General features: G+C 53.6%; 3 protein-coding genes across 3 annotated transcripts; all 3 read right to left on the bottom strand.

The window, feature by feature from the left end:
• Positions 1 to 3,238: 3,238 nt before the first annotated feature.
• Positions 3,239 to 5,844, bottom strand: LOC130258953 (protocadherin gamma-B5-like). Its single transcript, XM_056502704.1, has one exon. It carries the CDS (start codon positions 5,735 to 5,737, stop codon positions 3,239 to 3,241), a length of 2,499 nt encoding a protein of 832 aa, XP_056358679.1. The 5' UTR covers positions 5,738 to 5,844.
• A 1,290-nt stretch (positions 5,845 to 7,134) lies between these two features.
• On the bottom strand, positions 7,135 to 10,898 carry LOC130258890 (protocadherin gamma-A12-like). Its single transcript, XM_056502624.1, has one exon. The coding sequence runs from the start codon at positions 10,406 to 10,408 to the stop codon at positions 7,937 to 7,939; it is 2,472 nt and encodes an 823-aa protein (XP_056358599.1). The 5' UTR covers positions 10,409 to 10,898; the 3' UTR covers positions 7,135 to 7,936.
• Positions 10,899 to 13,058: 2,160 nt separating this feature from the next.
• On the bottom strand, positions 13,059 to 16,992 carry LOC130258886 (protocadherin beta-15-like). The gene has a single exon (XM_056502622.1). It carries the CDS (start codon positions 16,745 to 16,747, stop codon positions 14,303 to 14,305), a length of 2,445 nt encoding a protein of 814 aa, XP_056358597.1. The 5' UTR covers positions 16,748 to 16,992; the 3' UTR covers positions 13,059 to 14,302.
• Between the last annotated feature and the right edge of the window lie 1,851 nt (positions 16,993 to 18,843).

The following is an 18,843-nucleotide window of genomic DNA, read 5'->3' as shown; positions in this document are numbered from 1 at the left end:
CACCCCCTCATCGGCGTCGGTGGCCTTGACGGTCACGAGGGTGGAGCCCACGGGCACGTCCTCGGGCACACGCACCGTGTACTCCGCCTGGCTGAACACGGGCGCGTTGTCGTTCGCATCCAGCACCGTCACTCGGATCCGAGCCGTGCCCGTCCGTGCCGGATCGCCGCCGTCCATCGCCCTCAGCACCAGCTCGTGAAACGCCGCCTCCTCCCGGTCCAGCGCCTTCGCCAGCACCAGCTCGGGACGCTGATCGCCGCCGGGGCCCGCCTGCACGGCCAGCGAGAAGTGCTCGTCACCAGTCAGCTCGTAGCTCTGCAGGGAATTCCGACCCCAGTCCCGATCATGAGCGTCTGGCAGGGGAAACCGCCACCCCGGGGCTGTCGTTTCGATAACTTTTACCTCTGTTTCAGTCTCTCGGAAGCTGGGGGCGTTGTCGTTAATGTCCGTGATTTCCACCTGGATTCCGTAAACCTGCATTTCCCCCTCCACTATCAGCTCACAGCGCAGCACGCATTCCTGCACACCCGCACACAGCTGCTCTCTGTCGATCCTCTCGGCTGTCACTAAATGTCCCGTTTTACTCTGCAGAGCGAAATACTGAATCCTACCGTCAGAGACAATGCGGGCGGCACCTCGGTCATGGAGCGCCGGCAGCTGCAGCCCCAGGTCCTTGGCCACGTCACCCACGAACGAGCCCTTGGGCATCTCCTCGGGCACCGAGTAGCGCAGCTGCCCCCACGCCGCCTCCCACGCCGCCAGCAGGATCAGCCAGAGCAGAGCTCGCTGCGGCCGGTCCCAGCGCTTCCCCTCCGCGCACATCTCCGCCGCAACACGGCCTGAGCTTTTCGGCGCAGATTTAGAGCCTACTCCCTCCTCCGTTTCCCTTCAGCACTTTTTCGCTCTGCGGCCTTTCTCGCAGACCGCCCGCCGCCAAGCAACCGACCGATTATGTCCGCAGCGGGCGGGGCCGCAGCGCTCCGAGCTTCCTCTCGCTCCTCTCGGCCAACAGCGGCGCCCGCAGCCTCCTCCCGGCACTGCAGCACCGAGCGCTGCCCGCCTCGCCTCGCACACGGGATGCTCTCGGCGGCGGCACAGCCGTCACTGAGCCGTGGGGTCCCGTTCTGCGGGGATCGTGTGCCTTGTGCTTTTCTCCAGCAGATCTCTTCTAGCCTTTAGGTGGTCGTGGTCAGGCCTCCATTAGAGAACTCCTTCCATTCTTCCGTATTTACCATATCGAAAATATCCTTGAAATGATGGTTTATTATGAATTTCTCATAACAGGACTTGTAGAATATTATAGCTCTTCCCGTATTCCTTTAAAACCCCAATTTCTGACACGAATGCCACAGATTTTGAGGCTTTCTAGCTTGATTTATATTGTCTCTGCCTATGTACAAACCAAGACGGCTCCACAATTTTATATCATCAATGACATTCGTCTACCAAATTCCACCAATACCAGATTGCAATGATGGCGATCTCCGCTCAAAAAGAAACTTTCTAAGATATCAGCCTACATTATAGACTTTGTAAATTCTCACCTGCAAATCGTCAGATGCTCTGAATCAACCTATATTCCTTTGCCTTCTCCAACCACCACTTTCCAATTGTTCATTTTAGTCTGTTAGACGACAGCTCGTGATTGCACGCATTACACGATTACACAGTGTTTTCTTAGAAAGCAGCAACCATGAAAAGGAACTCGATGACCCATTGCAAAATAAATCCAAAACCCAGCATAAAGCAAATGTCTCTTTGGAACAAGAAGCAGACAAACAGAAAATAGGCTCTGAAGTGCAAAGAAGGGCTTTTTGCTTTTGGGGGTTCCATTCTAAGGCTTAGCTCCAGCTACATAATCACTGAACAAAAGGAATCCGTCCCATAAGTTGTAACCATTTCGTCAACGCCTCAAAAGATGGGAAGACACATGACAGAGGAACAAGCCGTAAATTTCTCTTTACGGATCGCCGCACGCTTTCTTTTGGGAGCCCAACATCTCACCAGCATTAACCGACGACATTTTCCCAACTACAAACAAGGTCCAAGTATGTCATTTCCGGAAATAGATCAGGAAGCGTTTCAATTTATGGAGTAAAGTAACACCTAAAAATTCAGAAAATATTCGTAGACAAATATTCTCGGCTGAACCTGAATGTGTTACGAAACACAAGAGGAATTTCAAAACACTTCTAATAGTTTACTCAGCAGAAATAGAACGGCAAAAATCTTCTCACTGAGACGACACCTGTGAATTTTACATTTTTTCTTTTGATATCTTAACCTGCACCTTCACTGCTTCCTTCAATACAAGAAACTACTAGTGCGAGTGGAAAAGTGAGAAAAATCCCCAAAAATCTAATAACAAACAAGCCAAATAAACAGAAAATCAGAAGAAAAATATCTCCAGAGAGAAGCAATGCCTGGAATCCTAGAATAAATAATCTACCCCACTTAGGTTCCTCATTCTCCAAACTTCTAACCCCAGAACATGACAGACACTGTCCTACATCATCACGAAGGAACAATCTTTCATGCCAAAAATACATACATTTCAGGGGAAAAGAAATCCTGCTCGAAACTTGAATTCCTTTAACAGAAGTGCGCCAATAAACAGCAGTGTTCTGTGAAAGGAATTGACAATGCCATTCTGTAGATTAGGAAAAAACTTTACAAAGATCGGGAAAAACCAGGCCTGGATAAAATCTTTCCATCCCACTAATGCTGCCATTTTGGTAGTAGCCTTGTGCAAAAGATGTAAAAGACACACAGCAGAAGCAGGAAATATTCACGAGGGAGGAGCAATCTACAGCTTCTAATTGTAAAACAGAGATGCCAAACCTTTGCCATCGGAGGAATTATAATTCCTCAAAAATAATAGTTATCCTCAGCAGAGCTTCCAATTCTACAGCAGCATACTCACAAACCATGGCAGGATAAAGAGAGCTAAGAATCATAGGAAACTTGGTGATTCATGGAGTCACAAGAATGTTTTCTTTGCCTGTCCTATATGAAAATATTATTAACAACCCAGCAGGCAAAGAGATCAGCTATGTCAAGTCACGGAACCAGAGATCGAAGGGAAAAAGCCAACACCGAATTATGAATGGGAGAGGTAGGCAAATTCCCAAACCGGAACCAGAAACTGTAACCATGGAAGGAGAGTGAAAGCCCAGGCATTTCAGAAGGACACACCAAACAGAAACAGAGGAGAAGGAAGATAAAGGTTTAGAAATGCTCACTGGTAGCAGAGCAAGCGCGACGATTTACAGACCTGCGGTGCGTCCGAGTTGGCAGGAACCTCTCCCACGACGTCGCTGCTGTTCGGGCTCGGCTTCTCGCCCTCATCCCCGCTCAGAAGCTCCTCCGCCGACAGCACGGGCACCGGCGGTGGCGGCGGCCAAGCGGCCTCGGGCACGGCGCGGGCCGGCGCCGCCACGCACAGGTTGTAGGAGTAGGGCAAGGTGCCCTCGCAGAAGTCGGCCGGGAAGGCGGCGCCGGCCAGCGAGAAGCGCTGCGCGCCCAGGCAGCGCAGCACGGCGGGCGGCCCGGCCCGGCGCAGCCGCGCCACCACGGCCAGCGCCACGCTCAGCACCAAGAGCGCCGACAGCAGCGCCAGCGCCAGCACCAGGTAGAACTGCAGCTCGGCCGCCGCCGCCGCCTCGGCGCCCGCCGGCCGCTCGCTCAGCTCCGGCAGCGCCTCCTGCAAGCTCTCGGCCAGCACCACGTGCAGCGTGGCCGTGGCCGACAGCGCCGGCTGCCCGTGGTCCTTCACCACGGCCACCACTCGCTGCTTGGCCGCGTCCCGCTCGGACACGGCGCGCGCCGTGCGCACCTCGCCGCTGTGCAGCCCCACGCGGAACAGCGCCGGCTCCGACGCCTGCACCAGCTCGTACGACAGCCACGCGTTGCGCCCCGCGTCCGCGTCCACCGCCACCACCTTGGCCACCAGGTAGCCGGCCTCGGCCGAGCGCGGCACCACCTCGAACGGCGCCGCTGCCGGAGCCTCTCCCGCCGCCGCCACCGCCGCCGGCCACAGCACCCGCGGCGCGTTGTCGTTGCGGTCCAGCACGAACACGCGCACCGTGGCCGTGGAGCTGCGCGCCGGCGCGCCGCCGTCCTGCGCCCGCACCGCCACCCAGAACTCGCGGCACTGCTCGTAGTCCAAGGAGCGCTGCGCGTACAGCGCGCCGCTCCGCGCCTCCACCGACACGAGCGGCGCCGCGCCCGCCGCGCCCGCGCTGCCGCCCGCCAGCCAGTAGCTCACGCGCCCGTTGGCGCCCGCGTCCGCGTCCCGCGCCTGCACGCGCAGCACCAGCGCGCCCGCCGCGTTGTTCTCCGCCACGTACGCGCTGTACGCCGCCTCCTCGAACACCGGCGCGTTGTCGTTCACGTCCGACACCTCCAGCACCAGCTCCGTGCTGCTCCACAGTGCTGGCCTGCCCCGGTCCGTGGCAGTGATTGTGATATTGTAAGTGGAGACCTTTTCTCTGTCCAGGGCACTGTGTATTATTAGCTTGTACGTGTTCTCTGATGAAGTTTCCAATCTGAAAGGCAAATTTCCGTCCATTTTACAGGTCACCTCTCCATTTTCTCCCGAATCTCTGTCACGGACGTTGATCACAGCTACAACTGTGCTTGGGACTGAATCTTCGGGTATCGGGTTCAAGATAGGCAGGAGAGAAAGTGTTGGTGTATGGTCATTTACGTCTGTAATGTCTATGTGTACTTTGGCGTGTGCAGTTAACCCACCCCCATCCTTGCCTTCAACACTCACTTCGTAGTATTTCCTTTCTTCATAATCTAAGCGTCCTGTAACCTTCACGTCTCCTGTCCTAGGGTCCAGAGTGAAGAGCTGGCGGATATTTTTTGCTGTGTCGCTGAAGGAGTAGGTAATTTCCGCATTTGTACCTTCATCATTGTCAGTAGCTTTCACCTGAAAAGCTAAGGACCCCTCTGGCAGGTTTTCCATCAGTCGAACTGTGTAGATTTCTTTGGTGAATACTGGTGGGTTGTCATTTGCGTCGCTTACGTTAATCTTAATCTGGACAGTCCCGGATCGGACTGGATCCCCACCATCCACTGCCGTCAGTATCAAATTGTGATTTCTCTGTTTTTCTCGATCTAAGACATTCTCTAGTACCAGTTCCGCGTGTTTTGTCCCATCAGGGCTATCCCTTACTAAGAGGGAGAAGAGTGTGTTGGGTGTAAGTTCGTAGTTCTGTAAAGAGTTCTCTCCAATGTCGGGGTCTCTGGCACTGCCTAGTGGGAACCTGGTCCCAGGAGGCGTCGACTCGATCATTTCTATGGTAACGATTTCTCCGTCAAACTGCGGCGCATTATCATTGATATCCTGGATAGCAACACTCACATGAAATATATCGAAAGGATTTTCCACGACTGCCTCCAAACTGAGGACACAGGGCGACACGGCCCCGCAGATGCTCTCTCGGTCTATCCTGTCCTTTACACGCAGATTTCTATTATCTTCCTCGAGACTGAAATACTGTTTCTCGTCACCAGCGACTATCCGCAGCTTGCGCGCCGGCAGCTCGTCCGCGCTGAGCCCCAGGTCCCGCGCCAGCGGCCCCACGAGCGAGCCTCTGCCCAGCTCCTCGGGGATGGCGTAGCGGACCCGCTCGGCCGCTGCCAGCCACCACACGCACAGCAGCACCGCGCCCGGCAAAGCGACCCGCCCAGAGCCTGCCCAGCCCTGCGCTGCCGATCTGACCTCCATCCCCTGCTTTCCTGCAGGGTATTCCGCAGACGACTTAAAATTAGGCTTTCGGCGTAGCTGAACCAGTATCCGAGATAAATAAATATATGAAATCCCTGTTGCCGGTAGGAGGACGAGCTGAGTCGAGCGGTTCCTGCTTTTCTCTCTGCTCTGGAGCAGGGCTACGCGGGTGCCGGGGAGGAGCCGACTACTGAGCAGTTTCTCCGCCTTGGCCAACAGTGACACCCTGAGTCCGTGCCCGAGAACCGCAGCGTCCGATAAAAGGAGCAGCCGGAAGGTTCTGCTCTGCACTCCTTATAATCGTGGAGAATTGGAAAACACAGGTGGTGTCAGGAGCGAGAAACAGAAAATTTCTATCAGTACTGAAACCGTGTATCTAGGATTCAACAGTTCTTGCTGTCTGAATTGCTTACACTTGCAAGTCTGCTGTCGGACAGATCCTACCCCGTTTCTCGAGGGATGTGGGGTAGGACTTTTGTCTCTGCCCAGTTGTCAGCTCGTGTTGTCAGATCTCTCGGTATCCTCGCTGCCATGGTGCCGCCTCCGTGAGGGAAAAGGCAAGGCGGATCGAAAGCTGAAACACTGTTTGTGGGTTGTGGATTTATTTACTACAGCTAAGAGATCCCCAGCTAACACTCAGCTTTCCAGCTTCGAACAGCTTTTGGTTGATGGACAAGGGAAGGCAGGGATCACAGACGCTGAGAACACCACAGCGCTCACATCAGACCTGATCCCATCTGTTTTCGACTTTCAAAGCTCAGCATCATCTCATCAATACCCATAGAACCCAACCCCGAATTACTATTGTGTATATCCCACAAACCACTCCCTGATGTCTTAAACAGGCCGATACTCTAGCTGGTCTCAGGCGTTCAACAATATTTCCTGAGAAATGTCGGAGGCAGTTAAGGTTTTTCGAACAACCAATAATAAACAGACAGATTCCTTGCGAAAAGCCTTTTTATTTTACCTGTAAATTAGAACCTCGTCTCTCTTACTGTAAAGAAAAAACCGCCAAACCCACAAACAGAAAAATAACAGCAAAAAAATCCTGAAGGAAGGCTGTGAATCATCACAGCCCCTTCTGAAGAAGCCATTGAGAGGTTAGAAAACTCTCCATACTCTCTACTGGAGTTGCTCTGGCACATTCACCAGTCTCTGCTGATGCCAATGTCAAGATATTCTCCTCGGACCAGTAATGTCTCTTTAGAAAATATGTTTTCCTGAGAACTGTGGTAGTTCATCTTGTGAAGGATAATTCCTTTCCCTCCAGCTGCACTTATACACCATTATGCTAATAAATTAGCATTCTGTCAGAACAAGACGTGAATTTGAATTAGTAATGTTTCAGAAGCCACACAAGACAGAGAGCATCGCCACAAGATTCAGGAGGTATGGTTGTTTACATGGGGACAGGGGAATTTTTTTGAAATATGTCATGGTCAATTCACTGCGTCCTATATGGCGAGAATTGCCTGCAACGACCCAGACACACACCAAAAGACTGTCCAAATATATGTTTTCAAGATTAACTCGCATTCCAATACTAGCTACATTATAAATAGGTATTGATGAATTGTACTTCGCATTTAAGTATTTTTGCATCTATATTCTTGTACTTATCCTTTATTTCAATGATTGTGCCTGCACAGTAATTGACAACTACATTTGTATTTAATCCAAAGGTTAAGCCACGAAACCAAACAGTGAGAAAAAAACTCAATCAAAGGAATACTTTAGCATTTAAAACGAATCTCTTCAAATACCCTTAAGAGGGATCGAGTAATTAGTTTGTTGAAGGTGGATATGGAAGAAATCTGGAAATTAAAGCGACAAGATCCCAAAATTTAACCAGAATTTAAGAGCTGATATAAGGAATTATAATGAAATGCTGGAAACCGGGTACTAGCAAGTATTTAAACAATTTCAAAGAACAGGAGAATATAAGGAGAATGAGATTTCTTTGTGAAGTTGCACATGCAACAGAACCTTCCAGACTTGTGGAAAGCTAGATAAAGAGCTCTGGCAAAAGGAAGAGAACATGGCACATACAAAAAACGCAAGGCAGACTCAGCACATAAGCAGGAGATGACATTCATGAGTGGGTGACTACCTAAAAACCCAGTTTGCAAAACTGTGAACCATCTGCGGCTACCTTGAGAACCCTAAACACCGCATCCACTAAACAAAGTTTAAATATTAACGTACCTGAAAGACAACTTGCCCACAGCTTTCGGCAGCTTGGTCTCCTGAAGGGACAAGATCACCCGAAGCCTCATCGGGAGGCCGGACCGGGAGGGTGTCGCAGCAGCTGCCGCCGGCCGAGAAGCGCAGCTGGCTCTTGCGCGAGTCGGCCGTGAGCGACACGTCGTGCGAGTAGGACTGCAGGAAGGCGCGCACGCCGTCGATGCCCACGAAGTGCGACACGGGCACGCCGCGCAAGGCGCCGCTGGCGGGCGGCAGCAGCTGCTGGCGGCGCCAGCGGCGCAGGCGCAGCGCCAGCAGCAGCAGCAGGAAGGCGACGAAGAGGCAGGACACGGCGGCCACGGCCAGCACGAGCCAGCGCGTCAGGCTCACGGCCGGCTCGCCCGGCTCTGCCGCCGCCTCGTCGGCCGCGCTGCCCAGCTCGGCCAGCAGCTCGGCCACGCTCTCGGCCAGCACCACGCTCAGCGTGGCCGTGGCCGACAGCGCCGGCCGCCCGTGGTCCTTCACCACCACCACCAGGCTCTGGCGCGCCGCGTCGCGGGCCAGCGGCGAGCGCGCCGTGCGCACCTCACCGCTGTGCAGCCCCACGCGGAACAGCCCCGGCTCCGTCGCCTTGGCCAGCTCGTACGACAGCCACGCGTTCTGGCCCGCGTCCGCGTCCACCGCCACCACCTTGGCCACCAGCGCGCCCGCCTCCGACCAGCGCGGCGCCAGCTCCACGCCCGACCACGCACCGCCCGAGCCCGAGCCCGCCCGCAGCGCGCCCGCCGGCGGGTACAGCACCTGCGGCGCGTTGTCGTTCTCGTCCACGATCTGCAGCACCACCGACACGTTGCTGCTCAGCGCCGGCGCGCCGCCGTCCTCCGCACGCACCCACAGCCGCAGCTCGCGCACCTGCTCGTAGTCCAAGGAGCGCAGCGCGTACAGCGCGCCCGTCTCCGCCTGCACCGACACGTACGACGACAGCGGCGCGCCCCGCACCCGCCCCTCCGACAGCCGGTAGCGCACGCGCGCGTTCTGCCCCCAGTCCGCGTCCGTCGCGCGCACCGTCAGCACCAGCGCGCCCGCCGCGTTGTTCTCCGCCAGCCGCGCGCTGTAGCGCTCCTCCGCGAACACCGGCGCGTTGTCGTTCACGTCCAGCACCCGCAGCGCCAGCACCGCGCTGCTCTGCAGCGCCGGCGACCCGCCGTCGGCCGCCCGCACCGTCACGTTGTACTCCGACACCTGCTCTCGGTCCAGCTCTCTCGCTGTCACCACGCTGTAGTAGCTGCCGTGGGAGCTCTGCAGCCGGAACGGGACATCCCCGTCGAGCGAGCAACGCACCGCGCCGTTAGCCCCATAGTCCCGGTCCTGCACGTGCAGTAGGGCCACCACTGTCCCCGTTGGGGCGTCCTCAGAAATCTCACTCAGCGCTGACCGCACGGAAATTAGCGGCGCGTTATCATTTATATCTGTGACGGTGATCGCGATTTTTGTAGTGTCGGAAAGGCCTCCACCGTCTCTTCCCTGTACCTCCAATTGGTATGAGTCGCCTTCCTCGAAGTCCAGGCTTTGCAACAGAGTGATCTCTCCACTCTCAGAGTCCAGGTGGAATATCTTCGACGCTCTATCTTTTATTTTTTTTAACGAGTATTCCACGTGCCCGTTCACCCCCTCGTCGGAGTCCGCCGCGGTTACAGTGACGAGTGTTGAGCCCACAGGCACGTCCTCGGGCACACGCACCGTGTACTCCGCCTGGCTGAACACCGGCGCGTTGTCGTTCGCATCCAGCACCGTCACTCGGATCCGAGCCGTGCCCGTCCGTGCCGGATCGCCGCCGTCCATCGCCCTCAGCACCAGCTCGTGAAACGCCGCCTCCTCCCGGTCCAGCGCCTTCGCCAGCACCAGCTCGGGACGCTGATCGCCGCCGGGGCCCGACTGCACGGCCAGCGAGAAGTGCTCGTCGCCGCTCAGCTCGTAGCTCTGCAGGGAATTCAATCCCGAGTCCGGGTCGTGAGCTTCAGCAAGGGGAAACCGCGACCCCGGGGCTGTCATTTCGCTTATTTTCTCCTGCAGCTCATTTTCTTCGAAGCTCGGGGCGTTGTCGTTAATGTCAGTGATCTCCACTTCGATTTCATAAAACTTCATTTCCCCCTCCACTATCAGCTCACAGCGCAGCACGCATTGCTGAACAAGCTCGCACAGCTGCTCTCTGTCGATTCTCTCCGCCGTCACTAAATGTCCCGTTTTCCCGTGCAGAGCGAAATACTGCGTCCTACCTTCAGAGACAATGCGGGCACCGCGGTCTTGAAACTCCGGCAGCTGCAACCCCAGGTCCTTGGCCACGTCGCCCACGAACGAGCCCTTGGGCATCTCCTCGGGCACCGAGTAGCGCAGCTGCCCCCACGCCGCCTCCCACGCCGCCAGCAGCATCACCCAGAGCAGAGCTCGCTGCCGCAGGCCCCAGCGCCTCCCCGCCGCGCTCATCTCCGCGGCACCGCAACACGGCGGGCAGTTCGTCCGTCTCTCCGACAGCCGATCTGCAATCCGCTCTGGCTTCCGCTTCTGCTGTAATTTCTTCTCCCTCTCACCGCTCCCAGCCGCTGCCGATGTCTCCTCGGCACCGATCCTCACCGCAAGTACGATCCCAACCCGGCGTTCGCCGAGACAGAGACGGAGCGGGCGAGAGATCCTGTCCGCAGCGGGCGGGGCTGCAGCGCTCCGAGCTTCCTCTCGCTCCTCTCGGTCAACAGCGGCGCCCGCAGCCTCCTCCCGGCACTGCAGCACCGAGCGCTGCCCGCCCTGCCTCGCTCACCGTCAGCTCGTGGGGAGACGTCGGGCCCCGTCCAGTGGTGACCTCCTGCCTTTGTTTTTCTCCAGCCCAACTCTTCTTTGAGAAGCTGATCAAGACCGGTGCTGTTTCTACCGCACAGGAAAATGTTTTTGTAATGGTGATACCAAATTGATGTAACGTTCTCTTATCAGTCGTAGCCCATTAGTTCAAAAACTGAATTCCCCCCCCCCCCCCCCCACAATTGCTTTTTCAGCAGTCATGGTTGCATGACCCTTTTATTCCTCTCACCTTTTCTGCCAATATATCTTAATGTTGGAATGCCATCAGCAACCTCAGATTTCAAAACCCCAAGTGATAACACAAGCCACCAGCCGACTTTTCTTTGTGCAAGCTCCTCGGGTGGTCTCGAATCTGATCTTCTCTTATAGGGGGAGGCACTTTTTCCCCCAGTCCCGGCCTTGAGCTCCATCCACTCGATTCGGTGTGGGAAGAGACCTTGTCAGTGATGACTGAGGCAAAGACATGGCTAAGTACCTCAGCCTTCTTGTGGTCTGTTTTTATCAGTTTGTGAGTTGTGTTCATGAGGAGACATAGAGGAGTTTTTTAACTTTCTTCTCCAGTCTGACTTACCTGTAGAAGCCCTTCTTGCTGTTCTCTGCATTCCTTGTAGAGTTCGGCTCCAGCATGCCTTGGCTGAGCTGTCCCTATCCCAACACAACCAGCCAACATCCCTATACTCTTACCAGGACACCTGTCCCTGATCCCACTGCTGCCCATTTCTTTCTTGCCCCTCAGTTTGACCAGCAAGTCTTCCCTCAGCCATGCTGGTCTGTTCCCTTCTTTTCCTGATTTCCTACATATGGGTTCAAGAGGTCATGCACTGTATGGAAACCTTCCCTAAAGATCTGCCAGATCTGCTCTTCTCCCTTGTCCCTCATGGCACTTTCCCTTGAGGGGCCCCATTGACTAAATCCTTTAAGAGCTGGAAGTTTGCTTTCCTAAAATTCACAGTCCTGACTTTGCTCTTTGCCTGATCCATATCCCTGAGGACTGTGAACTTAACCAGTGCATGATCATGGCAGCCCAGGCTGCCACCAACCTTGATGTTTCTGTTTAGCTCACATGTGTTTATGACCAGCAGGTCCAGAGAAACATTTACTGTGGTAAGAACTGGGCTAAGGACTTAATCCTTCCTAGAGGACACCTCCAGTGAGCTTCTTGGGGGAACTCAGCAGTGTGTTCAGGTCTTTTAAGACAGGACACTGCCACCCTCTCTCACAGGGTAAAAACCATAATAAACCATCTGTTTATGAACTGGATCAGTCACTTGAAGCCTCAAACTGGAATGACCCAAACCCCAGAAGTTCAACAATGGAAAGTGATGGTCTCTAGTGATCTCAATAAGAGCAACAGCCCATGTCTCTGTTATAACATAGATTAGTGGCAGAGATCAGCACAGGTAATCCTACATCCCTTTAGAAGTGGAGAACATGTAGTGTAAGTAACTGGACACAGGAATCCAGCCACACACAGAATGCCAAGCAGATCCTGGTTCCAGAAAAGGAAGAGTGTCCCTGTTCCATTCAGTCAAAACATTACAGAACTTTCACACAGTAAATCAGTTTTATTAATAATTTTTAGAATTCCAGTAAAAGAAGTTTGCATGCAGACTTCTTTTTCACAGGTGACTTTCTCACCAGTGGGAAGGGGGAACCTACCTGCAGGTTCCTTGGATAAAATGAGATGAATCTAACCCTCCACTGATGTATTTGTGGAGGAGAGAACAGCACAGCAAAGGCCTGTGTCTTCCCAGATTAACTGGATTATGGATCACTTCTTCCTTGATGTTCATCAGTCTTCTGGTCAACATCACTACAGCATTCCCTCCCCAGGACTTACCTTTTCATCTGGGCCTTGTGGCAGTAGTGCTGCTGTAGTCTTCTACATTTCATGATACCAAAGATTCTCCCTGGTAGCAGTCGTTACTCACCAAATTCCCACCTCCAGACACTCCCTAGAAATACTTCCCAAGGGAAGTACTTCCTGTTTTTGTGCCATTCTTTTCCCGAATTCCTACATCTGAGGTGTTACAAACACCTCATAGTTGCAGTCTGCGGGTGCGCTCTCAGATTTGAGAAGCTCACTTCCCTTCATCGTGGTTTTATGAAGGTAGAGCACACCTAGGGCCTCTGTTGAGGTCGGGCCCAGTTTCCCCTGACCTGCCTATTACTGATCTCCATCTCAGCCAGAAGGTCAGTACTCAAAAGAACTATAGAGGCCTGATAGCAATTCCATTGTTCTCCCAATTTTCCTGAATGCTATTTCAGCTGCATCTTGAAACAGGAGAAATGTGTCCACTGACCCAGTACCTAGGCAAAGGAAAATGCAAAGACTATCTCCACACAAGGCATTCAGGTGTTCTCTTTATTTCAGTTTTGCACTCGGGGTACCCAAGTTTATAATGTTAAATGTTACACTTTATGACTTCAACAAAACACAGTGTGAGACTTTCTGAATATTCCGTGCATCACACACATCATTCAAATAATCAGTTATTATACATGGGATGGCAGTCCCTAAGCAGAAAAGGAAGGACAATGCTCAAAATCAGTTCAAAGAGTAGCAGGAGAAAAAGCAAAAATGGGAATGAAAATGCTCTAACACAGATGGAGAAAATCACAAGAAACCACTGTATATAGGAACAATAGGAAGACCAACACCAATCTTCTTTTTAGCATTTCATGTTAATTCTGCACTTCAGAAAATGCTCTCCGAAGGATGTAGGGAGTTTTCTTGAAATGTAGCAAAAGGAAATGAACATATTTTCAAACCTTTATACAGTCACACTAAACAAAACACCATTTGTGATGTTATATGTCTGTATTTGAAGGAGACAGAACACCAAGCATTGCTTTATTAGGCAAAAGAATATTTTGTTGCACATTTTACTGCTCTTCTCTGCCCTGAAGAGGATGAGACTCCTGTACTCAGAGGGTCAGAATACTCTTCATGCCAGCTGAGCTGCATCTGCCAGCATTGCAAAGGTTGGATGGGAGCAACTGCACAGTTAACTGGGCAGCACAGACACACAGTGGCTGTATTGACTGACATGAAATCAAAGCACACAGAACCCACACGTCAGACAGAGGCATCCAGAACCGAGGGAACGAAGAGCCTAGTTCTCACACCTTTGCTTTCCTGATCTGGGAAAGGGGTTTTGTACATTTTTGAAGGAGGATATTTGTCTGCCAAACTGTGCCTTTGTATGACACGATAGAAAAAAAGCTCTACAATCTTGTTGGAGAGAAAGAGATTGAGGAGCATAGCTGGAGAACTAACCCCATTCTTAAACATTATCAGAAATCATAAAGCCGAAACACACCTCATGTGGGGGAACCTCAGATCCCTTTTAATGCTTGTTTGTGTAGTAGGAGGGGAAGACAAATTTTATTATGACATAAAACTTGCACGGAATTAGTTAAACAGATTGCAAAGAGAGATATACTCTGGAAAAACAGAGTCACAAGGGGGAGTTTGGATCCTCACCTCTCATGAGCCATAAAGCCTATGGCTGTGCACACCATGGGCTAGATCAAGGCAACAGCGTTGAACTGTCGTGCAGAGAGAGTCCCAGCATTGTCTGGTGCCATGTCCTCTGTGCTGACAGGGACACAGGGGAAATCCTGTTGCTGTTCCTGGGGGCCCTGGCCCGTGGCGCAGTGCTGTGCTGGCAGGCTGGGCAGGATGGGCTTGAGGAATTGGAACTCGCTGCTGCCCGAGCCCGTGGTGAGGCTGATCTCGTAGCAATAGGCGCGGGGCAGGGTCCCTGCAGCGGCTGCATCGGCCAGGCCGCTCTGCAAGTTGTGGGCACCAGAAAGCACATGGGCAGCCTTCAGCTCCTTGCTCTTGCACACCTTGCGAGCCACAAAGAGCGCGGAGGAGATAAGGAAGAGGAGCGAGACAAAGACCAAGGAAATGATTAAATAGGTGGTCAGGGAGTCGCCCTGCTCGTCTGCGGGCGGGCTGCTGTGCGGGAGGCGCACGTCGGAGAAGTCCTTGAGCAGGAGCGCGCTCAGAGCTGCCGTGGCTGACAGCGGGGGCTTGCCGTTGTCCCGGACCAGGACAAGGAGCTTGTGCTTCACGCTGTCCCTCTCTGTCACCGGCCTCTTGAGACGCACCTCGCCGCTCTGCACACCCACGCTGAACAGGCCGGGCTCGGTGGCCCTGAGCAGGTGGTACGAGAGCCAGGAGTTCTGTCCGGAGTCGGCATCGACGGCCACCACTTTGGTGATGAGGTAGCCCGGCTCGGCCGACACGGGCACGAGCTCGCTGGACGCTGGGCTGCTGTCCTGGGCCGGGTAGAGCACGAGCGGTGCATTGTCATTCTCGTCCAGCACCACGAGGCGCACGGTGACGTTGGCTCGCAGGGGAGGAGAGCCCGCGTCAGAGGCGCTGACCGTCACCTCGCTCTGCCGCAAGCGCTCGTAGTCCAGGGGCCGCAGCACAAACACGTGTCCGTTCTCAGAGTTCACCGAGATGCAGGAGCACGAGGGCCGCTCTGCCGCCGCCACCGGGGCCAGCGAATAGGTCACCTTGGCATTGAGCCCCACGTCAGCATCTGCAGCACTCACGGCTCCCACAAACACCGTGGGCGCGTTGTTCTCCCGCACGTACATGGTGTAGGACGTCTGGTTGAAGACGGGCGCGTTGTCATTGACGTCCGAGATGTCCACGGTGAACGTGTGCGTGCTTGTGAGAGGAGGCGAGCCCGCATCTGCTGCTGTGACACTGAGCACGTAGCGAGCCGTGTGCTCGCGGTCCAGCGCGCTCACTGTCACCAGCTCATAGTAATTCTTGTAGGCTGGCCGCAGGGAGAAGAAGAGCTGATCGTCCAGGGCACACGAGATCTTCCCGTTGGCACCAGAATCGCGGTCCCTGACCGTAAACAGGGCAACCACGGTGCCGGGCACTGTGTTCTCGGGGAGGGGACTGCTGAAGGAGCTGACCGTCAGCTCTGGGGCATTGTCATTCACATCCACCACCTCCACCTGCACTTTGCAGATTGCTGAGAGCCCCCCACCATCTGTGGCCATCACAGTGAGCTCATGAGTGTCTGCTTCCTCGAAGTCCAGGGGTTTTGTGAGTTTAATTTCACCAGTTCTGGGATCTATTACAAATGCTGTGTCTCTCTGTCCTATTGCCTGGCTGAGTTCATAGGAGATGTCCCCATTAACTCCTGCATCCTGATCTGTTGCCAGAACAGTCAGAACCACAGAACCTTCTGGCGTGTTCTCCAGGACCTTTCCAAGGTAACGCTCTTGCGTGAATACGGGAGCATTGTCATTTACATCTAGAATGATAATAGAAATCTCGATGGTGCCACTTCTTGGAGGAGAGCCCCCATCTTCAGCAATAACACTAAAATCCATCTCTGCCTGCTCCTCCCTATCTAGCGCTTTTTCCAAAACAACTTCAAGATACTTGTCCCCATTACTCCGAGTTCCATAAGAGACACTAAAGTATTCATTCTGGGGAGAGATGCTGTATGCCTGCACTGCGTTGCTGCCAATATCGAGATCCCGAGCACCGTCAAGCGGGAAACGAGAGCCCGGCTCGCTCGTCTCTGGAATCCTAAAAGTGACTCGTTCCTTTGGGAAGATGGGCGAATGGTCATTGATGTCCTCTAGAACTACCTCAACCCGAAAGAACTGCAAGGGGTCGGAGAGCAGCAGCTCGAAGGGGAGCATGCAGGTGGCCGAGTGGGCGCACAGCTCCTCCCGGTCGAGCCTCCCCGCCACGAGGAGGCGGCCGGAGCCGCGGTCTAAGCGCAAATGCTGCCGGCCGTCCTCCGAGAGCAGGCGGGCGCGGCGAGCCGACAGCTGCGGCGGCGTCAGCCCCGCGTCCTCCGCCAGCTTGCCGACCAGGGAGCCGCTTTCCGCCTCCTCGGCTACGGAGTAGCGGATGGGCTCGGCGCGAGCGAGCGGCAGCGCCAGGAAAGCAGAGAGACAAAGCACTTGCCTTGCGATCGCCATGGCGCGGCGGCGGCTGCGGCGGCGGCGGCCGGGCTCGGTGTGGGGGATGTCCCGGGCGATTGGCGGCGGAAAGCGGCGAAGTGGGGGACGGGCGCCTTCCCTGGCTGGGTGAGATTCCGCCGGCGGCTCGGTGTGTGTGCCGGGGTGTGCCTGCAGCGGGGCAGCGCTCGCCGGTGCAGGCGCTGCCACCTCCGCCCGGCTCGGCTGGGCTGGTCCGAGGTCGGATGAGCTGCTCTGTGCTCGTCCTGTCTGTGGTCTGCTGGGCTGTGCCGGGCTCTGCTGTGCTGGGCTGGGCTCTGCTGTGCTGGGCTGTGCTCTGCTAGGCTGGGCTGGGCTCTGCTGGGCTGGGCCGGGCTCGGCCGCCTCCGCTGCCGCAGCCGCTCGGCGCCGCCTTGGCCGAGGGCACCACCCAGCGGTGCGCGCTGGGACTGCACCCGCCGCCGCCCGCAGCCCGCGCTGCCGCTCGCCCCGGGCCGCGATTCCGAACCTCCCGAGACACTCGGCCGCAAGAACCGAACGAGGCGTTTCACACGGCAGACAAAAGCCGAGGCTCTGCCCACAACGGTCAGGCGTCATGACCCGGCACGAAAAACCGCACAAGGACAAAGCGTTTATGGCAGCATGGGCATGAAATGAATACTCAATCTGCTACATCTGCAAACCCAGTAACTGTACTCCAACAATAATCCTTCTATCATAGGACATAGTAAGAAATTAAATCTCAGAATTGTAACGAGTCTTGCCCGAGCTTTCCCAGAAAGATCATATAATTCGATGTCTATAAAAGGAGTCATAATTTAGACTTTATTTCGGTTCAGTATATTTTTTCAAATTTTAAACTCACAGGAATACCGATTTACAACGTTAAAATGCATAAACTCAGCACAACTCAGCGTGAGGGAGTCTTTCTGAGTAGTCCATGCATCACAGACATTATTCAAACAACTAGTTATTATAGATGGGGTGGCAATTCTTGTCTAGAGGAACAAGCTCAGTACAATGCTCTCTATACAGTACAGAGAGTAGAATGAGAAAGGGCAAAAATGGAAATGCAAACGCTCCAAGAGAAATTAAAAAAAATCCTGTCGGTATAGCTTTCTACTCCTAAAAAGAAAAAGCCACAGTATTCAGAAGGGGAATGAGGAAACAAAACTCAATGCCCTGTTTTCAAGTTCTTCTTTATTCCAACTTCAGGATACTATCTTTGATGGACATGACACATTTTCATGCCCAGAAAGGCAATGAATAATTTTTCATGACTCTACAGTTAGTGCCAGCCCTAACACATCTGCTCTTGCTGTATCTGCAAGGCAATTTGAGGGGGATGGAGCACCAAACCCACACACAGTCTGAAGGAAGATTTTGTTGTGCATTTTCCTTCTCCTCTCTGCCTTGAAGAAGATGAGTCCCTGGGACCCTGGGTGAAAATAGCCTTTGACTCTGCAGAGCGGGAATTGCCAGCCAGCAATGGCTGAATGGGACAAATTCAGTGTTTCACTGTGCAGAAGTAGTGAAGCATCTGCAGATGTACCAGGGCCTCAGCCACTCATACTGAGAAAAAAGACCCCAAAAACTCAGAACCCACCCGTCTAAGGCAGAGACATCTAGAACCTCAGAATGAGAAATCTGTGTGCTAACACAACATGACACAGTATTCAGAATTATCTTGCTTTTCTAAGCTGGGAAGAAGTGTTTTGGGTAATATAAGAAAGTGTGAGATTTGTCTATGCAACGGTGCCATTAAGTTATAACAAAGAGTAAGAGATCCAATGTCGTTTCCAACATCAAGAGACTCAGGAGCAAAGCTGGGAGCGCATTATTAAAGCCGATTAGAATTGGCAGTGACAGAATTTAAAAACACTATTTTCTGAGGCAGAAAACCACAGTACCTTCTTTTTTTAATAGTGTTTTGGAGTGGATTACAAATTTTATTCTGACTCGAAATTTCCAGGAAATTTGCTACGCCAATTGGAGAAAGTGGTTTTCTCTGGAGGAATCATTGCCACAGACAGCACACTGGATCTTTGTTGTGCATTTTCCTGTTCCTCTCATCCTTGTAGAAGATGAAACCTGTGAACATATAGGCTCAAACTAGC

The sequence above is a fragment of the Oenanthe melanoleuca genome, chromosome 13 (assembly GCF_029582105.1).
Source record: "Oenanthe melanoleuca isolate GR-GAL-2019-014 chromosome 13, OMel1.0, whole genome shotgun sequence".
NCBI classification, from domain to species: domain Eukaryota; kingdom Metazoa; phylum Chordata; class Aves; order Passeriformes; family Muscicapidae; genus Oenanthe; species Oenanthe melanoleuca.
Note: the sequence above shows the minus strand (reverse complement) of the source record. Positions and strands in the feature narration are given on the sequence as shown.

Bases quoted from the DNA above. Each gene is read 5' to 3' on its own strand.
- LOC130258953 (XM_056502704.1), bottom strand. From the start codon at position 5,737: ATGGAGGTCAGATCGGCAGCGCAGGGCTGGGCAGGCTCTGGGCGGGTC.
- LOC130258890 (XM_056502624.1), bottom strand. From the start codon at position 10,408: ATGAGCGCGGCGGGGAGGCGCTGGGGCCTGCGGCAGCGAGCTCTGCTC.
- LOC130258886 (XM_056502622.1), bottom strand. From the start codon at position 16,747: ATGGCGATCGCAAGGCAAGTGCTTTGTCTCTCTGCTTTCCTGGCGCTG.